We start from the raw sequence: 26,725 nt of genomic DNA, 5'->3' as shown, positions 1-26,725 counted from the left end.
CAAATATTGAACAATGATATGTAAGACAGTAAGGCTTGATTGAAGGTAAAGTGTTCTATGTGGGAAACAAAAATAAAATTAGATGTCTACCTCATGCCATAATAATACAGGTGGATTGGAATCTTAAATGTGATTAAAAAAACCCACAAAACTTAAAGCTACGTAGAGGGATATATATGTGAAGACAAAATTTTGGCATACGGTGGTGGGAGGATTTTAAAACAAAACACAATCTAGAATGGAAAATACTGTTATACTTCACTTCATTAAAGCAAAAGTATCTATAAAATAAAAGTCTTGGAATGACAGAAGATACTTATAACATATGTAATACATGGCATTTGCAAAGCATATGTATCCAAAAAGCAATGATCTGCAAATCATTTTTTAAAAAAGACAACATCATAAAAAAATGGACAGGGAGTCTCAACAGGCCATTCAAGAGAAAGTTACTCAGAAGACTAAACAAATGAAAAAATGATCAACATCATTAATAATAGGAAAATATAATTATAACCATAGTGAAATATAATTATAGCCATAACAAAGTATCATTTCTTACCAATCAGATTGGTAAAATTAAAAAAAAAATTGACAATAACTTTTGCAACAAAAATTCTCATACTCAGTAGGAGTACAAAATCTTTGGAAAATAAGTTGACGTTGAAGATGCACATGCCTAATAATTCAGAAATTCTATCTAGGTATAAACTTTTGAGAAACGGAAACCTATAATGAGGAGCTATGTTTAACAATCTTTTTAGATGTCTCTAATACTTATATTTCTAATCCTACAACAGCTACTTCAAAATGTTGTCTTTCACTCTACCTGCTGCATACCTCTCTGTCTGTCTCAAGCAGATGACCTCCATTTTCACAGAGAAAATGATCAGAAGTAAATTTGCTCAGTTTATTACTTCTTCATAACAAAATTTACCTTTATCTCTCCCTCACTTCTCGTTCCATAGGAATGAAGATATCATCTTGCAAAACTAGAGAAAGGAGTTTAGAGTTTAGAGTCCTTGATTTTTTTCTAGCAGTGCCCAGTAGCCTAAGAAATGCAGCAGTTCTAGGTGATAATGTAGTGTGGTGATAGAATTTTGCCCTTGAATTTTGAAGTGGGGAAGCGAGAGAACTGTGAGGCTAAGTTATCAGATGGGCCAACATTGAATGTTGACGTTCTCTCTGACATGATTTGTGGTGATGAGGAAAACCATGAGTTATGTTCAGAGTCCTCTTTAAAAGTGAGTAGGAATGCCTACAAGTTGCCATTGGCAAAGTTATATAACTAGGGCATATCTGCCTCTAACAGCATCAGTGACTCAAGTGAAGTTTGTGGCAGAGAAGAGCAGAGTATCTTCATCATCTCAATGACAAAAATATAAAAATGAATTACAAAATAAATAAAATTGATTGATAAAAGACAGGTGACCAGAATCAGTTAGTTTCACAAAACTGTTAAACTAGGGAGTATGTTTAAGACCAGTTTTTATGGATGAAGGAAGATTATTGAAAAAGTAAACATTCCACCCTCAGTCACATAAAATCCTTGGGTAGCTTCTTAAGTTTTAGGATCTATCACAGTCCTACAATGTACTTACTCTTCTCCAGAAAGAAATATCAGATTGTTGGGGTGCCTGGGTGGTTCAGTTGGTTAAACATCTGACCCTTGATTTCAGCCCAGGTCATGATCTCAGGATCATGAGATCAAATGCCATGTTGGGCTCTGTGTTCAGAGTGGAGTCTGCTTGAAATTCTCCCTCTCTCTTTCTTCCCCACCCCCTACTCATGTGCTCACACACTCTCTCTCTCTTTCTCAAATAAATAAATGAATACATTTTTTTTAAAGAAACACCAGATTGTCTAACTATAAGTTTTCATATTCTGCTTCTTGTCAAGACATTCACATCATCTCCAAGATTCAGGATCCATTTAAGATGCAGAATTGGATTCAAATAGGCCTTTATTAGGCTAGTTTGTACTAATAAGTAGACCTTCAGGTCTCAGTGAGTTGACCTGATAAAAGCTGACTTATTGATTATGTAATAATCCTAGGGTTGTGTATGGGTTGAAAGGAAGACTCCTGCATGTGGCTTTCCTTCTAGTTTCATTCAGGCATCTAAACTGATAGTGACTCTGCCATCTTTAATAAGTGGCTTCCAAAGTTACTTAGCATGTCAACATACCAGCTAGCCAAAAAGGGGTGGTGGAGGACAGAGGAATTCTTGTGGGAAGGTTTTTTGGGCCTGGTCTGGAAGTGACACACATCACTGCCATTCATATTACATTTTATAAACTGAGTCATATAGCCACATCTAAGTGCTGGAGATAGTGGGGAATGAACTGTAACTGTATGCCTGGAAAGAAGAGTTAATGATTTCATTAATATAATTAATATATTTTTGTACCACCAACTACTTCAAACATGATAACCATAACTTTTTAATTCTCATAAGAACTAATAATGCCTCAAGTTTAAATAGGAATTTTAATTGAAAATATGTACATGATATATAAAGGTGTAGATTTTATATTGTCCTCAGGCAATCTAAGTAAATTTTAGTCTGCAAAAATAATCTTACTGCATTGATGAAACCTGAAGGAGAACCTGCTTTACTACCCCAAGCCTTACATGTTTCCTTGTGGTAGGAGAAATTCATTGGCCTAATCTGTACAACCACTACCTCTTTGAACCTGATCTAGAGCCACTTTCCAGATGTATACTCTATAATCTGATAGAAATTTATGGACCTGCTATGGTTCCTGCAGATAAACACTGCATAATTCTGTATTTGAACATAGAGAAGAACTTAATCTATTTCTTTGAGCATCAGCCTTCTTTGTCTTCCTTCCTAGAGAACTTTCTAGATGGGAATGTTTCAGTTTATTAGATAATGAAACTGAATCCCCACATAAAATTCTCTTAAGTATAAAATCTTGAGAATGAAGTTAGAGAGTACATATTAATTAGGCCTTTAAAAACGTTTATATCTCAAATGAGATATGGTGTGTAAAGAGGTTCAGTTTTAATACTTTACCACTGTCTGCCTTTGTAACACTAACTCAGTCATTTAACCTTTCAGGGTTATCATTCTATGAAATGTCTTAGGGATGATATATTTGAATTTGTGAGGTCCATTTCAGCTATACTAGTTCTTTAATCTTAAAATCACTATTTTTTCTAACAATTTATTTGATTATAACTTGTTTTTTTTGATCTTCCCATCTTTTAATCCTCTCTAAACTTAAATTTTTTTAAGTTTTTATTTTAATTCCAGTTAATTAACATGTAGTGTTACATTAGTTTCAGATGTATAGTGATTCACCAACTCCATACATCACCCAGTGCTCATCAGTACAAGTGCACTCCTTAATCCTCATCACTGATTTCACCCATCTCCCCACCCGCTTCCCCTTTGGTAATCATCAGTTTTTTCTCTATAGTGAAGAGTCTGTTTCTTGATTTGTTTTTTTTGTTTCTTGATTTGTCTCTCTCTCTCTCTTTTCCCCCCCTTTGCTTATTTGTTTTGTTTCTTAAATTCCATATACGAGTGAAGCCACATGCTATCTGTCTTTCTCTGACTTATTTCACTTAGTATTATACCTCTAGTTCCATTCATGTTATTGTAAATAGCAAGATTTCATTCTTTGTTATGGCTGAGTAATATTCCATTGTATATATATTTTAAATCTGTTTTGTAAATTAAAACATTAGTTTTATAAACTTTGTCCCAGGTGATGCCATTTTGGCTTTCATTCTTGTTAAATTCAGGGACATTTAAGTTCTCTCAGAAAATAAAATGTCAACATAATGGGAATAAACTGTCAAAACTAAGTAATATTATATGATTTTTAAAACCTGTTTACCCTTTACAATAATAATTTCTACAAGTGAAAATTTGAATTATTTTTAAGATTGTATACCTTTTATTAGTGCTTTTTTCTTACATTCTCTTTTTAAAGTTGTTTTTGCCAAATTTAAAAGGTATATAAATATATGCAGTTGGCCCTTGAACAATGCAGGGCTATGGGTATCAACCCCCTGTAAAGTCAAAAATTTTTATAACTTTTGATTCTCCCCATCTGAACAATTAATAGCCTACTGTTTACCAGAAGCCTTACTTCTAATATAAAGAGTTGGTTAATACATATTTTGTATGTGATATGTATTATATGCATATTATTATCATATACATACACCTTATTTTATTCTTACAACAATGTAAGCTACAGAAAAGAAAATGTTAAGAAGGTCATAAGGAAGAGAAAATACATTTATAGCACTGGACCTATGTGATTCAAACCTGTGTTCAAGGGTGAACTGTTATTCCAGCACTCAGAATTAATACTTGTTAACATTTTGACATATTTGTTTTTAGTTTCCTTTCAGACATAAATACTAAGTGTGCTGTCTTTTTTAATAGCAATATTGAAGAACATTTGCCTCTAATAGAGTTTCTCCTCACCTTTTTTTTTAAATCTATAGTTTTAAGACAAAAACTGACAATGTGGTACAAAGTTTATATTTAAAGTTTTCATAGAAACCTAACACATGCCTAAAAAGATTTTACAATACATTTTTAGGTACAGGTCTAGACAATGTCAAGAACTGATGGATCTCATGATTCAAGACAGCATTTTGGGTATTAGGTAATTCTTAGGATTAGAAAAAATTTTGCTTTGTTTTGTGTTTTAAAGTGAACCACTGCCCCGGTATGAAAGTTTAATCTTCTGAGATCAGGGCTTTTGAAATCATTCACCTCTCAATGTGATTGTGTGAAGTTGTGCTGTCAGTAGTTTCAGAGTTCCAAGTTCAAAAAGCAGGCTCCAAAAGTTTTCCATTCTAAGAGCATGGGCCTTTCTTCCCCTGCTGTTCTACCTTCTATACCACCCTCTTTCCCTCCCCAAATACCTCAGCCAGTTGCTTGGATGAACAGGCTGATATTTATAGCTTTATAATTGAAAAAGAAAGAGTCTAGTCAATGTCAAGAATTAGCACCTCTAAGACAGGATGGTGGGCTGGTATATGCTTCAATAAAACTTGCCCTCCTCAACCAGTTTCCATTCCACAAATGGCACCTGGTGACTAATTGACTGGTATAGTCCTTTGTTGGGAACAGCATTAAGCACAGGCAGGGAATACCTTGACTTGTAAGTTTCAGGTATTCACAGCTTTTAAACAGTTTCTCACAGTCCTCACGGAGGTCACCAGTGACATTTTTTTTTTAAAGATTAAATATTCTGGACATAGAACCAAATCATCATTAGGTTGTTCTTTCCATTGTTTCACCATTTTCCCAGTCAGGCCCCAAATTTTAACAAGAATGATCCTACCTGTTTCTCTTCCTTCCTACTCCATCCGCCCTACCACCAAATAATATACCAAAAATTGCTGAAACTAAATACACACTGCACTATAAAAATGCAGAGCTAATACTTTTGAAAAGCAGGCTTTGTGTTGTGGAGATGCTCTTTGAAGATATAGAGTATCGTTTGTTACACTCATACACTCATTCTGCAAGTTTTTTCCTTTATGGAAGGCTTTCTCCTTTTCTTAGCCACATACAGAATGAGCTGCCCTTGCAGCATTTCTTTCTCTTCCTTCCCCGCACTGGGATGAGTGTGCAAACTACATAGCTGGAAAGGCTTTAAAGCACTTGCTCTAAGGCACAAAAGCTGTACTGATTCTTCAAAGGACATCTACTCAGGCCACCTCTATGGTGTCAAGACAAGTAAAACTCCTTCCTTCCCCACTTGAAAACCATGGTCAGATGTGACAGGGGCTGGTACTCAGAAGTTAATTATTGCCATCTTTTTTGTCACCATCCTCTGGGAGGTAGGAATGGCATGTTAGCCTTTCATCATAGAAATATTGATCCCCTGTGGGCACTTGACATTGGCTTCCTTGGCAAGGACCAGGTCATCCTCATTAGATTTTTTCCATTTCATCAAGAACACAAGCTCTGCATTGGAGTCCATAGCTCCAATAATCTGTTCCAGCTCCAAACCCTGGGCAAAACCTCATGGCTCGTCTGACTCTTCTTTCTTCTTTGATTTGTTCTCTCCCTTATTTTCAGAATCAGAGTCAATTTTCCTGTATTTTTTCTGTCCCACATGCCATTTTCTATGACTGTAGAAACTCAGCAATGATGTCAGGGCAGTCCGGGTTCTCTTCTGGATCCTGTGTGTTGTCCTCATCTGAGGATCCCTTCCACTTTAGGAGGTACTCCACTTTGTCTTTTCCACTCAATGTTTGGGAAATTTTTAAACCACATATCCTTCCTCCTCCTCTTATAGCATCTCCTCCACTGTCATCTTATTTTGTTTCTTTCTCATTGTGCCCACCAGCTTTCTGGTCTAAATGGTGATGATGCTCAGAGCAGCACCCAAGCGCATGAGAGGAAACAGTGCCGTGCTAATGATGTGTCAGGACCAGTGGGGGAAGTGGCCTCCAGAAAAGGAACAAATCGCTTCACATTTTAAAGCTTGTTTTTGTCTTAGCAATAGAAACAGAAGTTAACATAGTGTTGTGATTGAGAGTGTGGTCTTTGTAGTCAGAACACCTAGATTTGAGTCTCAGCTTTTTCACTCAAGTACCTTGCCAATGCTAATTAAATTTACTTGTCTCATTTCCCTCCTCTGTAAAGTAGGAATAGTAATAGTCCCTATATTACAGGATTATTCAGAGAGCTTACAATAGTCAGGCGCATAGGTAGGTCTTGATATATGTTACCTTTTTTAAAAAAAAATGCAGTTAAATAGGGACTGTGTATGGATAACAGCAAGGTTACAATGCTAGGTGTCAAGTTACTGCCTCAGCTTCAAATGTGCCCTTCAATACCCTGCTTATAATGCTGGTATTGGAACTTGCAAACATTGCTTTTTTTGCCATTAGAATTTGCAGCACGGGACACTGTAGGCAGCAGAGACTTCTTTCTCTGCCTCTGGTGTGTCTCTGTTCTGCTTGTACTTAGGGCAGCACTGTGAAACACCCAGTAACACTCACCTCAAGCTATTCTGTGCCAAGGGCCAGTCAGAAGATGAAAACTACCCAGTAATTTGAATAGATAAGGTTCAATATGAAGAATTCTTCACTATTTATAGGAGGTTAGCTACTGAGAAGGAATCAAATTTCAGAAGAATATTCTAGGGCTGAGGGAGAGAACCTAAGGAGAGAACAAACTTGGAAGGGCAGCTGCCTCCCTAGGTTGGGATTTAGGCCTTGTTAGAAAAGGTGGATTCACAGCTAGAGCTTTGTCCCACAGTTGCTGGGCTGAGGTTGGCAAACAGGAAACGTAGGACTGGCAACCTGGAAGCTGTGTGCATTGGGGCAGTGCTGGCAGGCAAGGAACCTGGGTTAGAACTGGCATGCAGGGGATGCAACTGTGATACAAGTAGGGCAAGGCTGGTTGTGGGCAGGAAACCCCTCCATTGGGGTACAAGTAGGCCAAAGATGCTAGGATCTATCTTACTTTGTTTGTTTGTTTGTTTGTTTTTAAAGGATCCAAAAGAGGGGGTACATAATAATATCTCCAAATATTCAAATTCTTCCAGACGGTAAAATGCCAGCTTGAGGGAGATGACCTGCCAACATTTTTGAGACCTCTGTATGTGAATAGAAAGAAAGGGCACATGAGTCACTCGATAGTTGGTGTTATGGACTGAATGTGTCCCCCTAAAATTTGTATGTTGAAGCTCTACCCCTAGAGTGGCAGTATTTGGGAATGAGGTCACTAAGGAAGTCATAGGTCAAATGAGGTCACAAAAGTAAGCTCCTGATCAGATAGGATTAATGTCCTTATAAGAAATGACATTGGGGAGCTCACTCACACTTTCTTAATATGCCCATGTGAGGAAATAGAAAGACCGTGCCATCTGCAAGCCAGAAAGAGAGCTCTCACCAGAAACTGAATATGCTGGCCCTTTGATCTTGGACGTGTAGCTTCTAGAACTATGAGAAAATGAATTTCTATTGTTTAAGCCATCTGGTCTGAGGTATTTTTTTATGGGAGCCCAACCTAACTAATATAGTTGGCTAAATTCAAGGTGATTCATTTAGGGTAAAATAGTCCAAACTTAATGGTGTGTTATGTTCATTTCTTTCAGTTGCAGTCTAGAAAAACTGTCTTGGGAGTCATGGAATGAGGCCTAGAAGACAGTGGCTCAGTGCATAAAGATTTTGTCAAGAAGGGTCAGCCATCAGTCTGAAGAAATAAATAGAATACTATATGCAGTGTAATCTAGATGTTTGGAACTGAGTTAGGAAGGCTGAGAGAAAGGTGGTAGACCATGAGGCTGATGGGACCCTCAAAGAAATGCCAGGCCTTTGGAATAGTTTTATCATCATGGACATATTTAGAGAACTTACAACTTATAGCACCACAGAGGCATTTGATCCCTCAAACTTTATATATGGAGCTGAGCTGCCAAAGGCTATTTCTGGACCCTGTTAATCAATAGAGGAGACACTCTTGATGAGCTGATGTTATTGGCCTAGGCAGAAGGAAGTGTTCCCATTTAGTTTTCATCTTTACAGTTTGTAGAGTTACTATTTATTCTATTTATTTGCCCATTTTTTACAGTTGAAAATGCTAAAGTCCAGAGAGAATATTTTTCCCAAGGTTACCTAACTAGGAAGTGGTAAAGTTGACATTTGAACATAGGCCTGAAGGAGGATTACAAAACCAGTACACTTTTATTCCAATATCCCGAGTGATGTAATGTGGAAGAACACTGGATTTGGTCCTAGACTCAGTTGCTGTCTGTCTGACCCTGATGAAGGCTTCTCTAGACTAGGCTAGTAACCTTTTTATGAAACCAGGCTAATGATAATGATGCATGTGCTGTTTGCTTTTTAAAAACGAATGCAGCGGGGATCCCTGGGTGGCGCAGTGGTTTGGCACCTGCCTTTGGCCCAGGACGCGATCCTGGAGACCCGGGATCGAATCCCACATCGGGCTCCCGGTGCATGAAGCCTGCTTCTCCCTCTGCCTATGTCTCTGCCTCTCTCTCTCTCTCTCTCTCTCTCTCTCTCTCTCTCTCTGTGACTATCATAAATAAACAAAACAAAACAAAAAACGAATACAGCATTCCACAACTTTATTTCTAAAGTCTGTGTGTGTGTGTGTGTGTGTGTGTGTGTGTGTTTCTTTAAAGCATGACTTTGGTTTCTGTCTTTTTTTTTTTACCCATTCTTTCATAACTTGTTTTTTTCACCCAGCTATGTGTCCTATGAATCTTACGCTAGTACCACCTCTTCATCTACCACATCCTTTACTATACTGTATACTCCTACTCCATTGTAGTACTCCAATGTGCCATAATTTATTTAACTATTATCTCACTGATCGGAATTTTGTTTCTCTTTTTCACTATTAGAAACAGTGCTGCAGTGAATATTCAGGTTTCTGTGGAGATGCACACGTTACATCACTAGGTCCACAGCAACTGGATTTTTTTTTTCACAGCAACTGGATTTTAATAGCAACTATTGAATTGTTCTTCAAAATGGTTAAATCAAAATACACTTCTGTCATCAATTGTAATGGACTCCTGTCCTATTTATGAAATATTATCAAATTTAACTATTTCCTTTTTTTTAATTTTTTTTATTTATTATTTATGATAGTCACACACACACAGAGAGAGAGAGAGAGAGGCAGAGACACAGGCAGAGGGAGAAGCAGACTCCATGCACCGGGAGCCGATGTGGGATTCGATCCCGGGTCTCCAGGATCGCGCCCTGGGCCAAAGGCAGGCGCCAAACCGCTGCGCCACCCAGGGATCCCAAATTTAACTATTTCCAATTTGAGTGTGAAAAAATGATTTATATTCCATTTCTAGTGATTATTGGTGAGGTGGGGAATTTTTTTGTTTGTAGTTTCCTAGAAATTGCCTTTTAATATTTTCTGCCAATTTTTTTTAATTTATTGATTTCTAGGATATGTAAAAATTAAATCCTGTTCCACTTTATAGGTCATAAATGTTTTCTTTCATGTGAGGCCTTTAAAATATATTTACAAACCTATAAACTTAAACAACACATATATCATTTTCTTTGTAACACAGATGTGACCATACTATCTGTATTATTTTTGCCTTTTAAACTGATTATTTTTTAACTGATTATTATATTAAAATCTTACTGTATCAATATATTATAGATTTCTGATTCTTATATTTGAGTACTTTTCCAAACTCTGGATATACTATAGTTTATGTTCAATGTTGTGTATTTCATTTTCAGTTCTTTTTTAAATCAGATTTGATAGGGGTTTGTCTGCTTCACTGGTCTTTTCAAATACTACTTTTTAAAATTAAATTCATTTACTGTCTTACTGTTTTGTTTACTTCTGCTTTTATCTTATTGATTATTCTCTTCTGTTTTCCTCAAATTTATCTTATTCCTTTGTTGACTTCTTGAGTTTATTTACTTTGTATAATTTATTTACTTTAAATTCTTATTTTAAAAATATATTTAAGGGTATTAATTTTCACGTGTCAGTAATGGCTTTGACCAAATTACAGACTGCTTTTTGTGAGTCCCTAAGTATAATTTATTTTAAGAAACTTTGTAATTTCAGTTTTCATTTCTTCTTTAACCCAAGAATTGTGTAATTGTATAGTAGTTTATCTTAAATTTTCCAAAGTGGTCTTTTTTATGTTTGTTTGATAAATTTTAGCATTTTTCCACATAAGGCAAGGAATAAGACCTGAATGATTTCTTTCTTAGAAATAATATATATCTAACTTTCAAAAATACAATGAATAGATAATAATATAATACATAGCTATATATGCAGTGACAGCTTAAAAAAACAAACCATCAACATACATATACCTCTATCATAATTCTCTCTTCCCCAAAGAGATAACCACTGTTATAAACTTAATTTTTATAATTCCCCTGCGTGTTTTCATAATTCTGTTACAAATGAGTATACTTCTGAGTAATATATACTTATTTTATAGTATTCTTTTATAAGTCATACTTTTATTTAATATTATATTTAAGAAATTTATCTATATTGATAAAGGTACTCCTGGTAAATTTATTTTCACTACTGTATAAACTCTGTGAGTATTCATTAAACCTTTATAACTTCCATATTTTTATCTTGATATTTTTGTAAATACTTACATATGGTCAGTTTACATATTTTGTTTCTTAAAAACAAATAAGCATCTTATTTGTTTTGTTAAACAGATTCTTATATTATTTCAGAAAGCTAGATGTATAAATTTTGTATTTGTCAGTGTATTTATAATATGTAAAGGCCAGATGAGATCATCAAATAAGTAATTATAGATTTTAAAAAGAGACAAGGTCTAAGGACTAGCAAAGAAGTACCTGAAAAAGTACCAAGAAGGAACTGCCAGAGGAGTAAAAAGAAAATCAGGAAAGTGATGTCTTGGGGACTGAGAAAATTATTTCAAGGAAAAAAAAAGTTACAGACTGTGTCAGACGCTATAAGATGAAAACTGAGAATTAACCATTGAATTTAGCAACAAAGAGGTCATCGATGACCTTCATAAGCAGTTTTAGTGGAGTGGTAGAGGGGAGAACCAATTGAAGTAGAGGAATTCAGAGACAGGAAATGAATGCAGGAGACAAGGTGGGGAGGAAGGGAAGAGTAGCTAAATGAAGTGGGACAGGATATAGGACAGGAAGCCTTCTAGGACCAGAGGAATGCCAGCATGTGTATGCTGAAGGGAAGTTTTCAGTATAAGAGAGAAAAATAGTGGGGTGGTAGGTAATCAGGGTAAGGGAGGTATTGCTGGAGCAAAGGCTGGGAGAGATGAGATGCACATGCTAAACCACTATGCATACTGCTTCTTTAGATAACTTTTACTTACTTTATCCTCCTGTGAATATTGAGATGATATTTGTGAAAGTACTCTGTAAACTTGTAAAGAACCTTATAATGTAAGCTACTATAGCAATACAAGTGGAGATTTTAGAGTAAGTGGTCAGTTACTTTTTTTTTTTTTTAATTTTACGACTTTTTTTTCTGTTTGATCTTAGCCAGGGAAATACTATTGGCTGGTCTTCAGACTGTGTATTTCCACATGGACACATTTGCCTAGTAGCATCAAAACATTTCACCTAGAGTACTTGGGATTTTCCCACACTGGAATTTGATATTTAACCTTTCGACCACCCAACAAGCAAAGAAAATGTTACCCCTTTTATCTTCTTAGAAGCTTTTAAATGAGCCTGAAGCCATTTGAGAAAGCCAAGTATAATACTTCTGTGAACATCTTTTTTAGCTAGAATAAAAATGGATATGAATAGAATTTCATAAGGTTCTTATCCAGAAAATACAAAATAAAAATCCAAGTTTAAAAGATGTTTGCCCTTCAGTGTTTCATAAAAATGTTAGTACTGTCGCCAGTATCAGGTAGGACCTAATAACAAATGCTCAGCTTCCTACATGAAATCAGATAAATGTTTAGTCATTCTTTATTTTTAAAAATTAGTATTGATGTGATTTGATATCAAAGAATTTTTAAAGAAAAAATAAGGATAAGTAATCAAAATAATTTTGGTTAATACAAATGGTTTTCATTTTTCCCTCTTCCATTTTTCATTTTCATGGCCCTATTTCTCAGCTGCTAAAAGATAATACATTATACAGTGTTTAGATAATTGATATAATTGTTTCAAGTTACCTCTTTAGGGTATTATCAGCTTGTAGGCATCAGTTTCTCTAATTGTCAAGTAGTGAATCCTTTATCTGGCATTTAATCTTGCCTCCCTGGGAAAATCAGACCTTACCACAGAGTAAATTTTCGAATTGCTGACCTGAAGTAACATGAGACTGTGCCTTGGCAGTGAACCCTCGCTTTCTGTTATTCATTGGAAGGATAATGATGTACTCTGTTGCCTGAAGGCCCTTGTTTCACTACCTTAAGAAGTAACATCTAAGTACTAGTTGCAAAGGTCTGAGTTTGGAAATTCCAAAGAAGATAATTGCACTGACACAATATTTTTATTTCTTTTGGAAAGATGAGGTAATTAAAAGAATATAGCTTTTATCATTTCTCCCAGCACTCATCTTGCTCATGTCAGCATGACTTAGAAGTTCCACGAAGTTACCTGAAAATGATCATTACTTATTTTTATGAGTAAATTATGCATTTTGTTTTACAGATGTTTGAAATTTTTATTTCCATGTTAATGCTCCATTTTTAAAAGATTTTTTATTTTATTTATTCATAGGATACACACAGAGGGAGGCAGAGACAGAGGGAGAAGCAGGCTCTTTGCAGGGAGCCTAATGTGAGACTTCATCCCCAGACCCCAGGATCACACCCTGAGCCCAAAGGCAGAGTTCAATCCCTGAGCCACCCAGACATCCCAATGCTTCCTTTTTATAAATAGGAAAACTGAGGTTAAAATGTAGCTCACAATTTTTCAGTGAAAAAGAAAAAGGTAGAGCTTTCTAGAGCTGGAAAGAAAATTCCCTAAACATTTTTAGCAAACTTGAAAAGAATGTTAAGTAATTCCCATAAAATAATTTCCTAGAAGGCATAAAATGTAATTTCCTAGGAGGAATAAAATGAAAAGGCAAATTTAATTCTCTTTTACCTCTAGATTTCTTGGTTTCATTTTTCTGCTGTGCAGCCTTGTACTTAAAATAAAAGATAATTTATGTGCCAACTCTGAGGTCTGTGCTTGGATAGTTTTCATTAGCAGTTGTGCAAGATCTTTTTGAAATGAAAAATTCCATTTCTTTCACAAAATTTGCCACTTCTAAAAATTTTGCAATGATACCTTCTCTTAAATGTCCCTATTTTCCTAATCTGTGAAAAATAGCCCTATAAAATTTTTAACATCTCGATTTAGAATATGCCCATATGAAGCCAAGAAATCATAACTGTTTACATTTAATAGTTAATATTTGTCAGTCACACATGCTGTAGTTTCATTATTTTGAAGTGTGATGATACTTTATTTTCAGAGTGAATTTTACTATATTAATGAAAGAAACAAAGTTGTTAGAATTTAAAACTTAAGTTGAAAAACAATAAAACAAGTGTATATATATATATGAATTTTTGGTAATTTTGTTTTTTTCTGTTACTTAGATTTTAGATTTAGAGGTTTTATATTTTTTTCCTTTAATATTTTGAGTATAGCAATCTGTCATCAAATTTAGTTGAGGAATAACTCAATTTTAGAATTGTAGAACAAAAATTTGAAGACTGTTATCTTTTCCCTGTAGGTGGTTCAATTCAGATTTTATAAATTAAGCTTCAGGACAGTAATTACTGTTCAGCCTCCCATAGCTAATGTGCGTAGGTCTGTGGAGCACAAAACATCTGTTTACACTGGACATCTCTCAACATTTAAGGATGGTGGGCCAGATCCAGCGTTTTCTTAATCTCAGGGCAATGTTTTGTGAAAAGGTCAGAGATACAGAAGCATTTTGCTAAATTTGGAAAAACAGCTAGGGAGAGTGCAAATGCAAACATTAAACTTGAGGTCAATAGTGGCTGTGTCTAAGACTTTAGAAACAGATACAGAAGGTGGAAGATAAAATGTGTCGACTTGTCAACCTAAGTGAATCATAGCAGTTTGGTATTTCCTGAAGAATTGATAAAGGTATTTGGAAGTGTTACTTCCCTTGAGGCTTCCAATCCTACAGATGTGGTTTGTTTTAGAAATGACTTTCCCCAAGAATATGTTGTAACTACCACTATTCATTCAAATTTGAAAAGGTGTATTCTCCTTCTTCTGGCCCTCCCTAATCTATATACTGATAAAATTCTCACCAAATGCACTATCCATTTGTTCTTATTCCTATAATCAAAAGTTAGAAAAATTTGTGAATTTCATTACCCTTTTTGAAGCAATATTATAATAGAAGTAAAAATTATTCTTTATTGTAGAAAAGAATTGATAATGTGTAACCGAAGGAAGCTAAGTGAAGTAATATGTAGCTAGTAACATCATAATTATAATTGATCCTTGAATAATGCAGAGGTTAGGGGCACCACCACCCCTCCAATTGAAAAATCCCTGTGTAACTTTTGACTCCTCCAAAAACTTAACTACTAATAGCCTACTTGATTGGAAAGCCTTACTAATAACATAAGCAGTGGATTAACACATATTTTGTGTGTTATATGTATTTTGTATTCTTGCAATAAAGTAAGCTAGAGGAAAGAAAATGTTAAGAAAATCATAAGAGAATGTACATTTGCAGAACTGTACTGTATTTATTGAAAAAAATGTGTAAGTGGGCATGTGCAGTTCAAACCTATGTTTTTCAAGGGTCAATTGAACTTTAAAATTTTAAGTACATAGAACCCTTTTAAAATCTAAATATGAAAAAAATATACATATGTAATTTTTATATATTGCAGTCACTTGGGAGGGGTGCCTGAGAATTGAGTGTTCCACAAATTACTTTTGTCTGCATCCCTACCTAAGAAGAGATTCATTTAACTAGAATTTTTACTATATTAAAATAATAAAATAAAAAATACATCTCATATGCCTTCTTTTTTTAAAATTTATTCATGAGAGACCCAGAGAGAGGCAGAGACATAGGCAAAGGGAGAAGCAGGTTCTCTGTGGGAGCCAGATGTGTGACTCATTCCCAGGACCCCAGGATCATGACCTGAGCCAAAGGCAGACCCTCAACCACTGAACCACCCAGGTGTCCCAATCTCATATGCCTTCTTATTGCAATAGCTAAACTTAAGCATTTACTAATGTTGGTTTTAAAGATGTGTTTGAACGACTTTTAAAAAAGATACCATAAATATGCCATATATTTCTCACTAAAACTTTAGATTATCTTTTATTATCTTACTCTGAATTCCTAGTTTGGAATCAGAAGTTTCTCTTTTGTTTGTCCTCGTCTCCTGCCTGACCCAGACTCAGGAGCCCTTTGGCTCTTTATTAGTAGCTAATTTTGTTTTCATCTACAGGCATTTATTTGTTCACACAATAATCATTTACCAAGCCCCTTAGATGAGCCAGGCATTTTGTTAATCACTGGTTAAGTTCTTATAAACATAACAACTACTCCTTTCAAGGAATTCCTGGTTAAATGGCAGAGACAGATATGTAAACAGATAATTGCAACCCAATAAGAATGAGGGAAAGGAGTACAAGTGACATAATAGAGATGTATAAAGAAAATAACTAGGATTTATTTAAGGTACAGTGTTTACTCTCAGGGAACTCTCAACACTCTCACTGTTAAAGTTTCAGGTATGTTATTACAAGGATGTGATAAATTAGGATTGATTTGGAGCAATATCTTATACAGTAGAGAGGGCATGGCTGCAGAAGTTATTCTTTCTGAGAGTCTGAGTGGAAGAATCACTAGACTATTTGATATGGAGCAAAGATTCATCTTGTTGGAAATAGCTGCAAAAGTTTCTCACTTCCAGAGAAATGAAGGGTTGAGTTGATCTAAAATATTCCTGGAACTGACTATAGCTCATAGACTATTATAGTTCCCAGAGCTAATCTCAGGCAGAGTGAAACTAGACTCATTCTTGTTTCTATGAACAAGTTAGGACTAGATGTTGGTCAGTGTTAGCTTGGTTTCATGAGCCTTTTCAGTGGGTCTGCTGATAACAACAAATAACTTCCAAAAGCAGGAGTATATAGAAAGAAAAGATTTCACCTTATAATAAGTCATTTAAAAGAAGCATCTCCAGGAAAGATGGATTGTGGAAACTTTGTGTTGTGTCTACTTTGGAGAAATTATTTCTTAGAAGCTTAACCAGTCTTCAGCTCCATCTATGCTTCTAGTTTCCTCCAGCTTCTTACAGAGGCTATTTCCCTTTGTAACCACTCTAAACTTGAGGGTTTTCTCTTTAATATTTCATAACAATTTAAAGGCTGTCACTTCCTCAGTTTCCCAAATAGATGTTCTTAAGTTTGACTGTCAACCTATGGAAATTAAGAATTTTTCTTAAATGACCATGACTTCTATTAACTCCTGTCAGTATTTTCCCAGCTGTCCACAAATGGACTAGTTATATTGTATAACTACTTTTGAAAGGCTTACTTTTTAAGTATGTAATATTAATAGGATTGATAATGGAGGTTTTCAGTTTAATAATGCTTTAACAACTAACAGTATATAATTCAGGTTTTTTGGCTTACAGGTCAGTTTTTCCATTCATCTTAAGTATATTGTACTTATTGATAAGTTTTTCTATGTTGGGAATTTGTGATGCAAAAGATATTATTTACTGAAACAATACATATTAATGGAAAATGTTTAGGTTAATTTTAAGCTTTGGAAATTAACTTTAGAAAAATATATTGGTTGTAGGTAAGCAGAAAGGTATTAAAGTAGATCAGCCAGTGAATACTGGTATATTTCACCTGTTCCTTGTAATATAAGGATTATACCCATAGGTTCACACCAGTGTGCTACAGGGAAATGGCTGTATTTTAAAATGCTCAGAACATTAACATGATACAAGATCATTGTCATTTGTAAGCAAGCAAGACTGCCAAGAGGATTAGTAAACTGGTTTGAATATCATTTTTCACCTTTATTTATTGGTTCTTGTTTTTCAATGTTCATAATAGTGATGTTAGAACTTCAGAAGGTTTAGATTTTTTAAACTTTGGAAAGTTCAAAAGTAAAGCTGAATCCTTTAAAGGTCTGAGAGTTCCTTCTAATATTTTGGGAATTTACTAGGCTGAAGCTGTCCCTTTACTCAGAGCTTCTAGTGAATCAAATCAGTATCCTTAGTTGAACTTCATGGACCACTGCTCCTTATCGACCTCCTAAACACTGTAAAGTTTAACATGGTTAGAACTATAGCACAGTAAAAAAAAAAAAAAAAAAAAAAACCTAAATTCTTCCTCTGTGCTGTTAGATCATTCATTAAGAAAATAGTCTGTTTATAAACTACAGAGAAAGAAGCACGTGGACAGTTGGAAGGTTTGTAAGTGGGCATATATAGGTAGACCATGATTAAACCAAGCTTACTCACATTTGTTTCTAACACAGTTTTAGATTAAGTAAGCTTCCAATTGATTATTTTATAATTAATTCATTTGTAAGCAGGCACACAACAAGTATCTGTTGGATGAATGAATGAATTTACATTAGCTGATTAATTGATTTTAAATATTCATCTTGGAAACTAAAAATTGTTAAAGAGCTAATATAACTAATAGAGTTTTTTTCAATACCTTTTGAATTTTTGTTTGAGGATTTCTACTATGCTTGTACTTGCCCAACGCATTTAAAATTTTTGTTTGGGGACTCATATTTATGCTTCTATTTTGGTAAAAAAGGTAAAGAAACAAGAGGACCAGATGATCTCTAAGGTATCTGAGGACCAGTCTAACTCTAAACACATTTATTTGCACTGAACAAAGGAAAACAGATACCCATTCCTGATTTAAGGTATAAGATAATGATCAAAACCAACAGCAGACATTGCATTTAATGGCAATTCATTAGAACCATTCTTTTCAAAACATGGAAAAAGATAAAAAAGCTTTCTATTGATACCTATTCAACATATTTAGAGACATAGACCTCTCATAATTAAGGCAATGAAAGCATAAATACTAAAAAGGAAAAGCTACAAATGTCATTATTGTGAAAGAATTTATAATTATTAGAAAATCAAAGGAAAAATTATTAAAATGAATGAATTAAAAAGGTAATTAGATACAAAGCAAATATATCAAAGTCAGTAGCTTTCCCATTCATCAGAAATAATCAGTTGAAAATGTAATAGGAATAAAAGGTTCCATTCACAATTCATAATTACATAGAAAGTATAAAATGTACCAAAAATATTTAAAACTTATATGAAGAAAACTGCAAAATTTTACTGAGAGACATAGTTGAAGAACTGAATAAATAGATATCCATGTTCCCAGATGGGGAAAAAATATCAAGTCTTTTACACCAAAATTGAATGTCATCCCCAACAAAATGGTAGTAGTTTTGTTTAAATAGAATTTGATGCATTAATTTCAAAGTTCACTTAGAAGAGAAAATTGAGTATGAATCACCATGAATATTTTTAAAAGATTGATAATAAGATGAAATTTTGCCTTACCGAATATCAAAACATAACCACAAGCTATTAGTAATTAAAACAGTATGGCATCTGAGTAGGAAGAGATAAATAAGTCAGTGGGAGAGAATAGAAAATATAAAGCCAACCAAAGTACTGATTTCTTGTTCTGCTCTTTACTTCATCCCATTCTCCACCCACATGAACCCATTCCTCCTACTCAGTGATAATAGTCTAGGATCGGGACAGGATACTGGGTTAACGTGGGAAAATTGGTTTTTACTTTTTACCAGTTTATGTTGCACTTGAGCAGTGCCAATGTATATTATTGCACTACATGATTTATCACACTAAATTGAGAAGAGGCAGTGAAAGAAGCAACAAGTCTGCAATAGAAAGAAACCCTTTTAAGCACCAGGCTCTGGTTTTCTATTTTATACATAAATCAGATTCTTCCCTTTTAGAATACACTTTTTTGTCTGGGCCACAAACCATTCTCAAACTCCTTCCCAGCCCTTCTTTTTAAGGTGTTGCTAAATCTATAGACCTGTAGGCATCACCTAATGCCAGTATAAAAAATGATGGATACTATTGCTAAGATAAAAAGGGGTAGAATTCATTAAGTGGAGTTTTGTTACTGTTTCAAGCTTTTATTTAAAATGCAGTGACTTAATATAAAATGCAATATTAGTTTCAGGAGTAGTATTTAGTGATTCATCACTTGCATATAACACCGACTGCTCATCACAAGTGCCCTCCTTAATCCTCATTACTCATTTAACCCATCCTCCCTCACCTCTCCTCCAGCTGTTCTCTATAGTTAAGAATCTGTTTTACGGTTTGCCTCTCTCTCTCCGCCCCCCCCCCCGTCTGTTTTGTTTCTTTTCTTTTTTTTTAAGATTTTATTTATTCATGAGAGAGAGAGAGAGAGAGAGACAGAGAAAGGGAGAGGGGCAGAGACACAGGCAGAGGGAGAAGCAGGCTCCATGCAGGGAGCCTGATGTGGGACTTGATCCTGGGACCCCAAGCTCACGCCCTGGGCCGAAGGCAGGCACTAAACCGCTGAGCCACCCAGGCTGCCCTGTTTTGTTTCTTAAATTCCACATATAAGTGAGATCATATTTGTATTTGTCTTTGTCTGACTTATTTCACTTAGCAATACATTCTCGTTCCATCCATATTTTTGCAGATGGCAAGATTTCATTTCTTTTTCATGGCTGATTAATTTACATTTTACGTGTGTGTATAGACATGCACACACAAACACAGATACACATAGGCACACATACCACAACTCCTTTATCCAATAATCAGTCAGTGGACATTTGGGCTCTTTACATAATTTGACTATTTTTGATAATGCTGTTATTAAGTATCGGAGTGTTTACATCCCTTTGAATTAGTATGTTTATATCCTTTGAATAAATACCCAGTAGTGCAATTGCCGGATCATAGGGAAGTTCTATCTTTAACTTTTTGGGGAACCTTTATACTGTTTTCCAGAGTGGCTGCACCAGTTTGCATTCCTATCAACAGCATACATGGGTTCCCCTTTCTCCACATCCTTGCCAACATTTGTTGTTTCCTGTGTTGTTAATTTTAGCCTTTCTGACATATTTAAAGTGATATTTCATTGTAGTTTTGATTTGTATTTTCCTGATGATGAATGATGTTGAGCATCTTTTCATGTGTCTGTTAGGCATCTGTATGTATTCTTCAGAAAGATGTCTATTCATTTCCTCTGCCCATTTCTCAATTGGATGATTTGGTTTTTGGCTGTTGAATTTGATAAGTTCTTTATAGATTTTGGATACTAATCCTTTGTCAGGTATGTCATTTGCAAACATGTTCTTCCATTCTGAAGATTGTGTTTTAGTTCTGTTGGTTGATTCCTTCACAGAGGGTTTTTGTTTTGAAGCCCCAGTAATTCACTTTTGCTTTTGTTTCCCTTGCCTCCAGGTACCTAGTAGAAGTTGCTAAGGCTGATGTCAAAGAAGTTACTGCCTGTGTTCACTTCTTGTATTTTGATGTTTTCCTGTGTCACATTTAGGTCTTTCATCCATTTTTGAATTAATTTTGTATATGGTATAAGAAAGTGGTCCAGTTTCATTCTCTTGCATGTTTTCTATTTCTATTGCATCTATTTCTGTTGCATCTATTGCCCAGTTTTCCCAACACGATTTGTTGAAGAAACTGTCCTTTTGCCATTGGGTATTCTTTCCTGGTTTGTTGAAGATTAGTTGATCATATAGTTGTGGGTCCATTCCTGGATTTTCTGTTCTGTTGCATTGATCTAGTGTCTGTTTTTGTGCCAGTACCATACTGTCTTGATCATTACAGCTTTGTAATAATATTATAATATTGTAATTTGTAATATTACTTGAAATCTTGAATTTCTTTCATACAGTAGAGTTTTAATGAAAACCTTAAACTCCACTTGGTCAGATTTTTTTCTGATACCTTTACTCAGGTGGTTAAAAGATTTCACACTGTTCTGTAGTTCTGCCTGTTTTCTCTCAGTGTAGGATGAATTAGAGGCAAAAATCACAGGCCATTACTGTAAAGTTTTAGGGAAGTACTGGGTGCCTACACAAAAGTGATGACTGTGGCAGATGTGAGAAATGAGAGGGAGAGTAACAGGTTTTGTGGATTGATTGTTAGTAGAAGTTAAGGAGAAGGAAGAGTTGTCAGCATTAGCTCATGGAAGGTGGATCAAATTCCCAGCTGCAGTGGTCAAGCAGGTTTGACCTGCTGGGACCAATGACAGACACTTAGAAAGAAAAGTTTGATGAGAAAACACAAATACATCATGAGTAGTAATGGCAGCAGCAGGCAGGGGCAGAAATCACAGATCAAGTCCATATTAGATCATGACAAATAAAGATGTTAGATGCAAAAATTGTGGTGGTTCAGGATGTTAGACTAAGGCATGGCTTCAGATAGTGGTGTAGAAACCATGAGAGCTCCACACAGAGTGATCCTTCCCAAAGTTCCCTGGAAATGAGTCTTGGTTGATTGGCGCCAATTAGGTCCAAGGAAATGGCCTAGCAGGAAATAAGCAAGAAAGTAAACTGTGGTCACAGACAAGATTGATCTCCCTATCCTAGGAGGAAGAAGAACCCCATGGGATTTATGTATAGAAAGGGACCTAAGATGTTAGACTCTTCAGGGAAATTATTGCCCATTATTGACATTAAGTTGTTCAGTGTTTCACTTCTCATCATGACAGAGCCAAAACAATTTCCCAATACTTATGGATTACCTGAGTAATTGTTATTAACATACTACTGAACTAAGTTGTCTCTGGTATGGAGCTGTTTTATCTTTCTAAAGCATCATTTCCTTTGTGTCATTGCTCTACGTAAGAATCTCCTAAAGCCATGTTTTCTATCTGATTAAATTCCAGTGCTTTGGCATTCAGAAATCGTTATCAGTTTACTTACCCTTTTCCATGAATGTAAATCTTCTGCTCTGGGAAGATTATTACCATCTTTTCAAATATGCTATGTAAACCTAGGATGTTCATATCTCTTCCTAATGTTAAAACTCCTATTTTTTCTTCTTGAAACCTTATTTTTTTTTTTAAGATTTTATTTATTTATTTGAGAGAGAGAGAAAGAGAGCACAAGCTGGGGAGCAACCGAAGGAGAGAGACAGAAGCAGGTTACTAACTGAGCAGGGACCATCCCCCCGAACTCAGGGTCCCAGTCTCAGGACCTTGGGATCATGACCTGAGCTGAAGGCAGACACTTAACCAAGTGGGCCACCCCGGTGCCCTATGAAACCTTGCTATTAACCTCAACTTCTATAGTGCTTTATTTTGATTTATTCTAACTTGACTCATTCTTTTCTTCCATGTTTGCAACTTTTGTCTCTCCAACTAGTATTTTGTCCCTCCATATAGATTGTATTTTTTCTTAAAGGCACCGACATATATATTCTGTCTCTTATACATGCCATTAAAAAGTAGGGAGTGATCCCTTTTTTTTTGTTTTTATTTGAGTACTTGTATTTTATTTGACTACTTTTTAAAAGTCTTAATCTTCAGAATAGTGAGGAAAATATTAGTCATTTGCCTGGCTCTTCATTTAATAAAGTGTAACTTAGAAATGCAAGATGTAATCTCCTTATTGAAAGTTCTTATGGATTATTTTGAGACAGCTTCTCAAGATATTGATATTTAAATAATTTTAATAGTTTATACATAATCTGCATTATGACATCATAGACATGGAAGAGACAATAAAAAGAATAAGCTTGCCATCCTAAATAATAATTTTTTCTACTATAAAATAATTTTTATGAAATGTATAAAATAGAATTTTTCCATTATTGATAGCAATGTAAATTGCTATTAATTCCCTAGAGGCAGAGTGAAAATATATATGAAAAGGTTTTGTTTGACCAATCATATCCACTCCTTGGAATTTATCTCAAGGAACTCTGTACATATATGTAAATATATTCTATGCTGGTCATTTTAACATTGTTTTACAATAGTAAAATACTGTGAATCACCTAAGTAAATATTTAGCCATGAGCAATTCATAAATTGTGCTATGGCGTAAACACTTGATATGAAATATACGGCTACTAAAAAAATGATCTACTAGAGTATTTAGTGAGAAAATAGCCCTGATATATTAATAACTGAAAAATATTAGATTACTGAACAGTGCAGTGTAATTCCATTTTTGCCAAAAAAAAAAATTGTATCTATAAACTTTAAAAATTTTGTTATCTAAATTATATCCAATTACTATGCATCACTTTTGTAATCAGCAAAAAAAAAAAAATCCTATTAACAAATTTGCTGTAGTTCAGAGAAAATAAATAGCAATGAAAAATTATCCACAAAGAAAGGTCTTGAAATTAAGGAAAACAAAAGACACTTCCTTCCTCTATCCCGCCACCCCCATATATAAACATTTCTTCTAATTCTGTTAATCTTCACCTTAGGTAGAATTCAGAATAACCATTGGTGGCAACTCTAATCTAGGGATCTAGAGTTAGCAACTTCAGTTGTAACATAAGCACTTCCACTAAGTGGTTTTCTTAGTGGTAGCCCTGAATAGCATATCAGAATTCCTCTTTTAGAAAATCCATAGATTATGAGTAGATTTCTAATTAGATCAGTAAGGCTATATAGAAAGCACATAGTAACCATTCAGCAAGAGTTAATGTTCCTTCTAAAGAAACTGTTAGCTCAGAAATTTGATGTTTTCTGAAACTGAAACTTCAGAAATAACTCACAGGTCCTTCAAGTGCCAGTTTAGAATTTTCCGGCCCGTAATGATATTTATTGTAAGATCTTTTAAACATGAATTCATTTTATTCATCTGGGTAACTTATTTATAAAATGATTAAATTCTCCAGAAGACATCATTTTCACACTTTGTCATTTACTCTTATTAATTCACCTTTAGCATAATTAAAAGCATTTAGCTTCTGAAGGAGATGTTATTTCACACAGTCCATATTTATTTGCTTGCTTAACTTTAGGTTGCTATCAACAGATCAGACATTGAAGACTTAGACCTCTATGCAACATCTCGGGAAAGGAGATTTCGTTTGTTTGCTTCTATAGAATGTGAAGGGCAGTTATTCATGACTCCATATGATTTTATTTTGGCTGTTACAACAGATGAGCCCAAATGTAAGTATATATTTTTTAATTCTCTTAATGATTTTATAAGATTTTTTTCTTATTTCCAGTTAAAGTGTGGAGCAGGGTAAGTTTTTAGAACAACTAACCAAGTAATGTGGTATTTCAAAAGACGTTATGCTATATAACCTTACTAAATTAATATTTCTCATAAACTCTTACTGATATCTCTTTTCACAAACTTGCATTTATTTACTCTTTCTTAGTTCATCAAACTTAAAAACCACGTCACTCTTGATATTCTTTATAATAGGTTCATATTCTGCTTATTCAATTCTTATATCCAGCATGAACAGAGTAATTCAGAGGACTGGCTTTGAAGCTAGACCTGGGGCAAGAATTCTACCTGTATCTTTTCTGTATTTGTCATGGCCCCTACAGTGCAAATATAGACTACTACTCTTCTTTCATGTGTTAGAGCAGTGGTTCTCAAACTCTTTGTCATTATGTACAGTCTTGCAATTTCTTCAGCATCTGATTAATAAAAGATGGCTGTATTCTCATCTGCTTTTTTTATTCAGTAGTTGCAGTGTGTTGTTTTTCATGAAGTATATTAAGCAAATCTGCCTCACAGGTAAAGAAGTAAGGAAAAGGAAGAGTACTTTAATAGCCCTTTCAGATTATTGTAGATATTCTTCTTTGATACTTCAAAGGCTAGTGGTAGTTCCTTAAAGTTTAGTTGTAATGTGGAATTTGAAACTTTGTAATCTGTTATGATAAAATCCATTGGTCCCCACTGCACTTGGAATGGATCTTTTACCCTTATATAATCTTGTAACATCAAATGGAAGATACTGGTTGATTTAGTTATGCAGATCTTCCAAATATTGACATATTTTTAGGCGATTTATTTAAAAAAATAATTCAGTGATATTGTCATAATATTACCATGAAAGTCTTATTGGAAAGCTGTCAAACTCATGGTGGTGTATACAAGTTCTCCCAAATTCTAATTTTTACTTGAAAGCTCAAATGTTATCACTGGCAACAAATATTGTCAGTTGTTTTCTTGAAGCAATAGCTTTGTTCATTTTTAAGAAAATGCTTGCCAAATACCCAACTCCAAATAATCATAATTTGTCAGTTCTTTCAAGTAAAAATTGTGTTCCATGAAAAAGGGTTCAGTTCACAACTCAAAGAATCACAGTACTTTTTCCTCAAGACAGCCATAGTACTTTGGAATGCAACAGAGTACTTTATGCACACTTCCCATTTCTTCTCATAGCAAATTGTGACATGTAATCAAAGACACCTACTAGGCTCTGGAAATAAAGTGGTGAGGGAAGCAAACAAACAAAAATAGACTCTCCACCCTCATGATGCTTACAGTCTGGTGGATAAAACCCATGCTGATCAATGAAGTATACAAATAAATAGTAAATTACATCTGTGATAAGTGCCATGAAAGAAACTTGAAGCTGTGAGAGCATATTTTTGAGAGGTAAGTTAGGTAGCTCAGGGAAATCTTCCCTGGGAAAATAAATATCCACATGAAATATGAATTGCATGTAAGAGTTAAGTAGGCTAATAGGAAGTTGAAAGTAGAGCATTTCAGCAGAAGAAAAAGTATCAAGGTGCCATGATAAGTTCTTAAGCATTCTTAGCAGTAACCAAAAAAGTAACTATGTGAGATGAAAACAAACGTCTAAAAGTTAAAAAAAAATCTAAATAATTTGGCAAATTGGCTACTTTGCAAAGTAATTTTTAATCAATTAATTTTTGACATTTTAGATTATTTCCATTGGAGATGAGGGGAGAGGGTTGGGTAGAGTGTATATTTAGGATTCATCTATGTGGTTGGTAATTAATACAGTAAGTATGGATAATACTGCCTATAAGGCAGTATAGTATGAGAATATAGCTGACCAAGAACCAATCCTTGAGGAATTCCTAGACTTTAAATGATGAAGGTGCAAAGGCTTGAAAGATGAGCCTCAAAAGGAAAAATAGGAGTATCTGGAAACATGGGAATAAAATCAGGAGAATAGAGTCATAGAAGCCAAGAAAAATGAACAGAATGGTCAAATAAGATGTCAA

At 34.7% G+C, this 26,725-nt stretch overlaps 1 protein-coding gene and 1 pseudogene across 2 annotated transcripts in view; one reads left to right on the top strand and one right to left on the bottom strand.

Annotated features, from left to right (window-relative positions):
- The window catches only part of MICU3 (mitochondrial calcium uptake family member 3), a 95,217-nt gene that overhangs the window by 13,989 nt on the left and 54,503 nt on the right, over positions 1–26,725 (top strand). For both annotated transcript variants that reach the window (XM_055335399.1, XM_055335398.1), the window contains exon 2: positions 24,526–24,679. In XM_055335399.1, coding sequence (XP_055191374.1) covers positions 24,526–24,679 — 154 coding nt within the window. The remainder of the gene's footprint in view (positions 1–24,525; positions 24,680–26,725) is intronic.
- On the bottom strand, positions 5,798–6,336 carry LOC129516064 (chromobox protein homolog 1-like; annotated as a pseudogene).

The sequence above is a fragment of the Nyctereutes procyonoides genome, unplaced genomic scaffold (genome assembly GCF_905146905.1).
Source record: "Nyctereutes procyonoides isolate TBG_1078 unplaced genomic scaffold, NYPRO_anot_genome, whole genome shotgun sequence".
Taxonomy (NCBI): Eukaryota; Metazoa; Chordata; class Mammalia; order Carnivora; family Canidae; genus Nyctereutes; species Nyctereutes procyonoides.
This window is presented reverse-complemented; position numbering and strand designations above follow the sequence as displayed.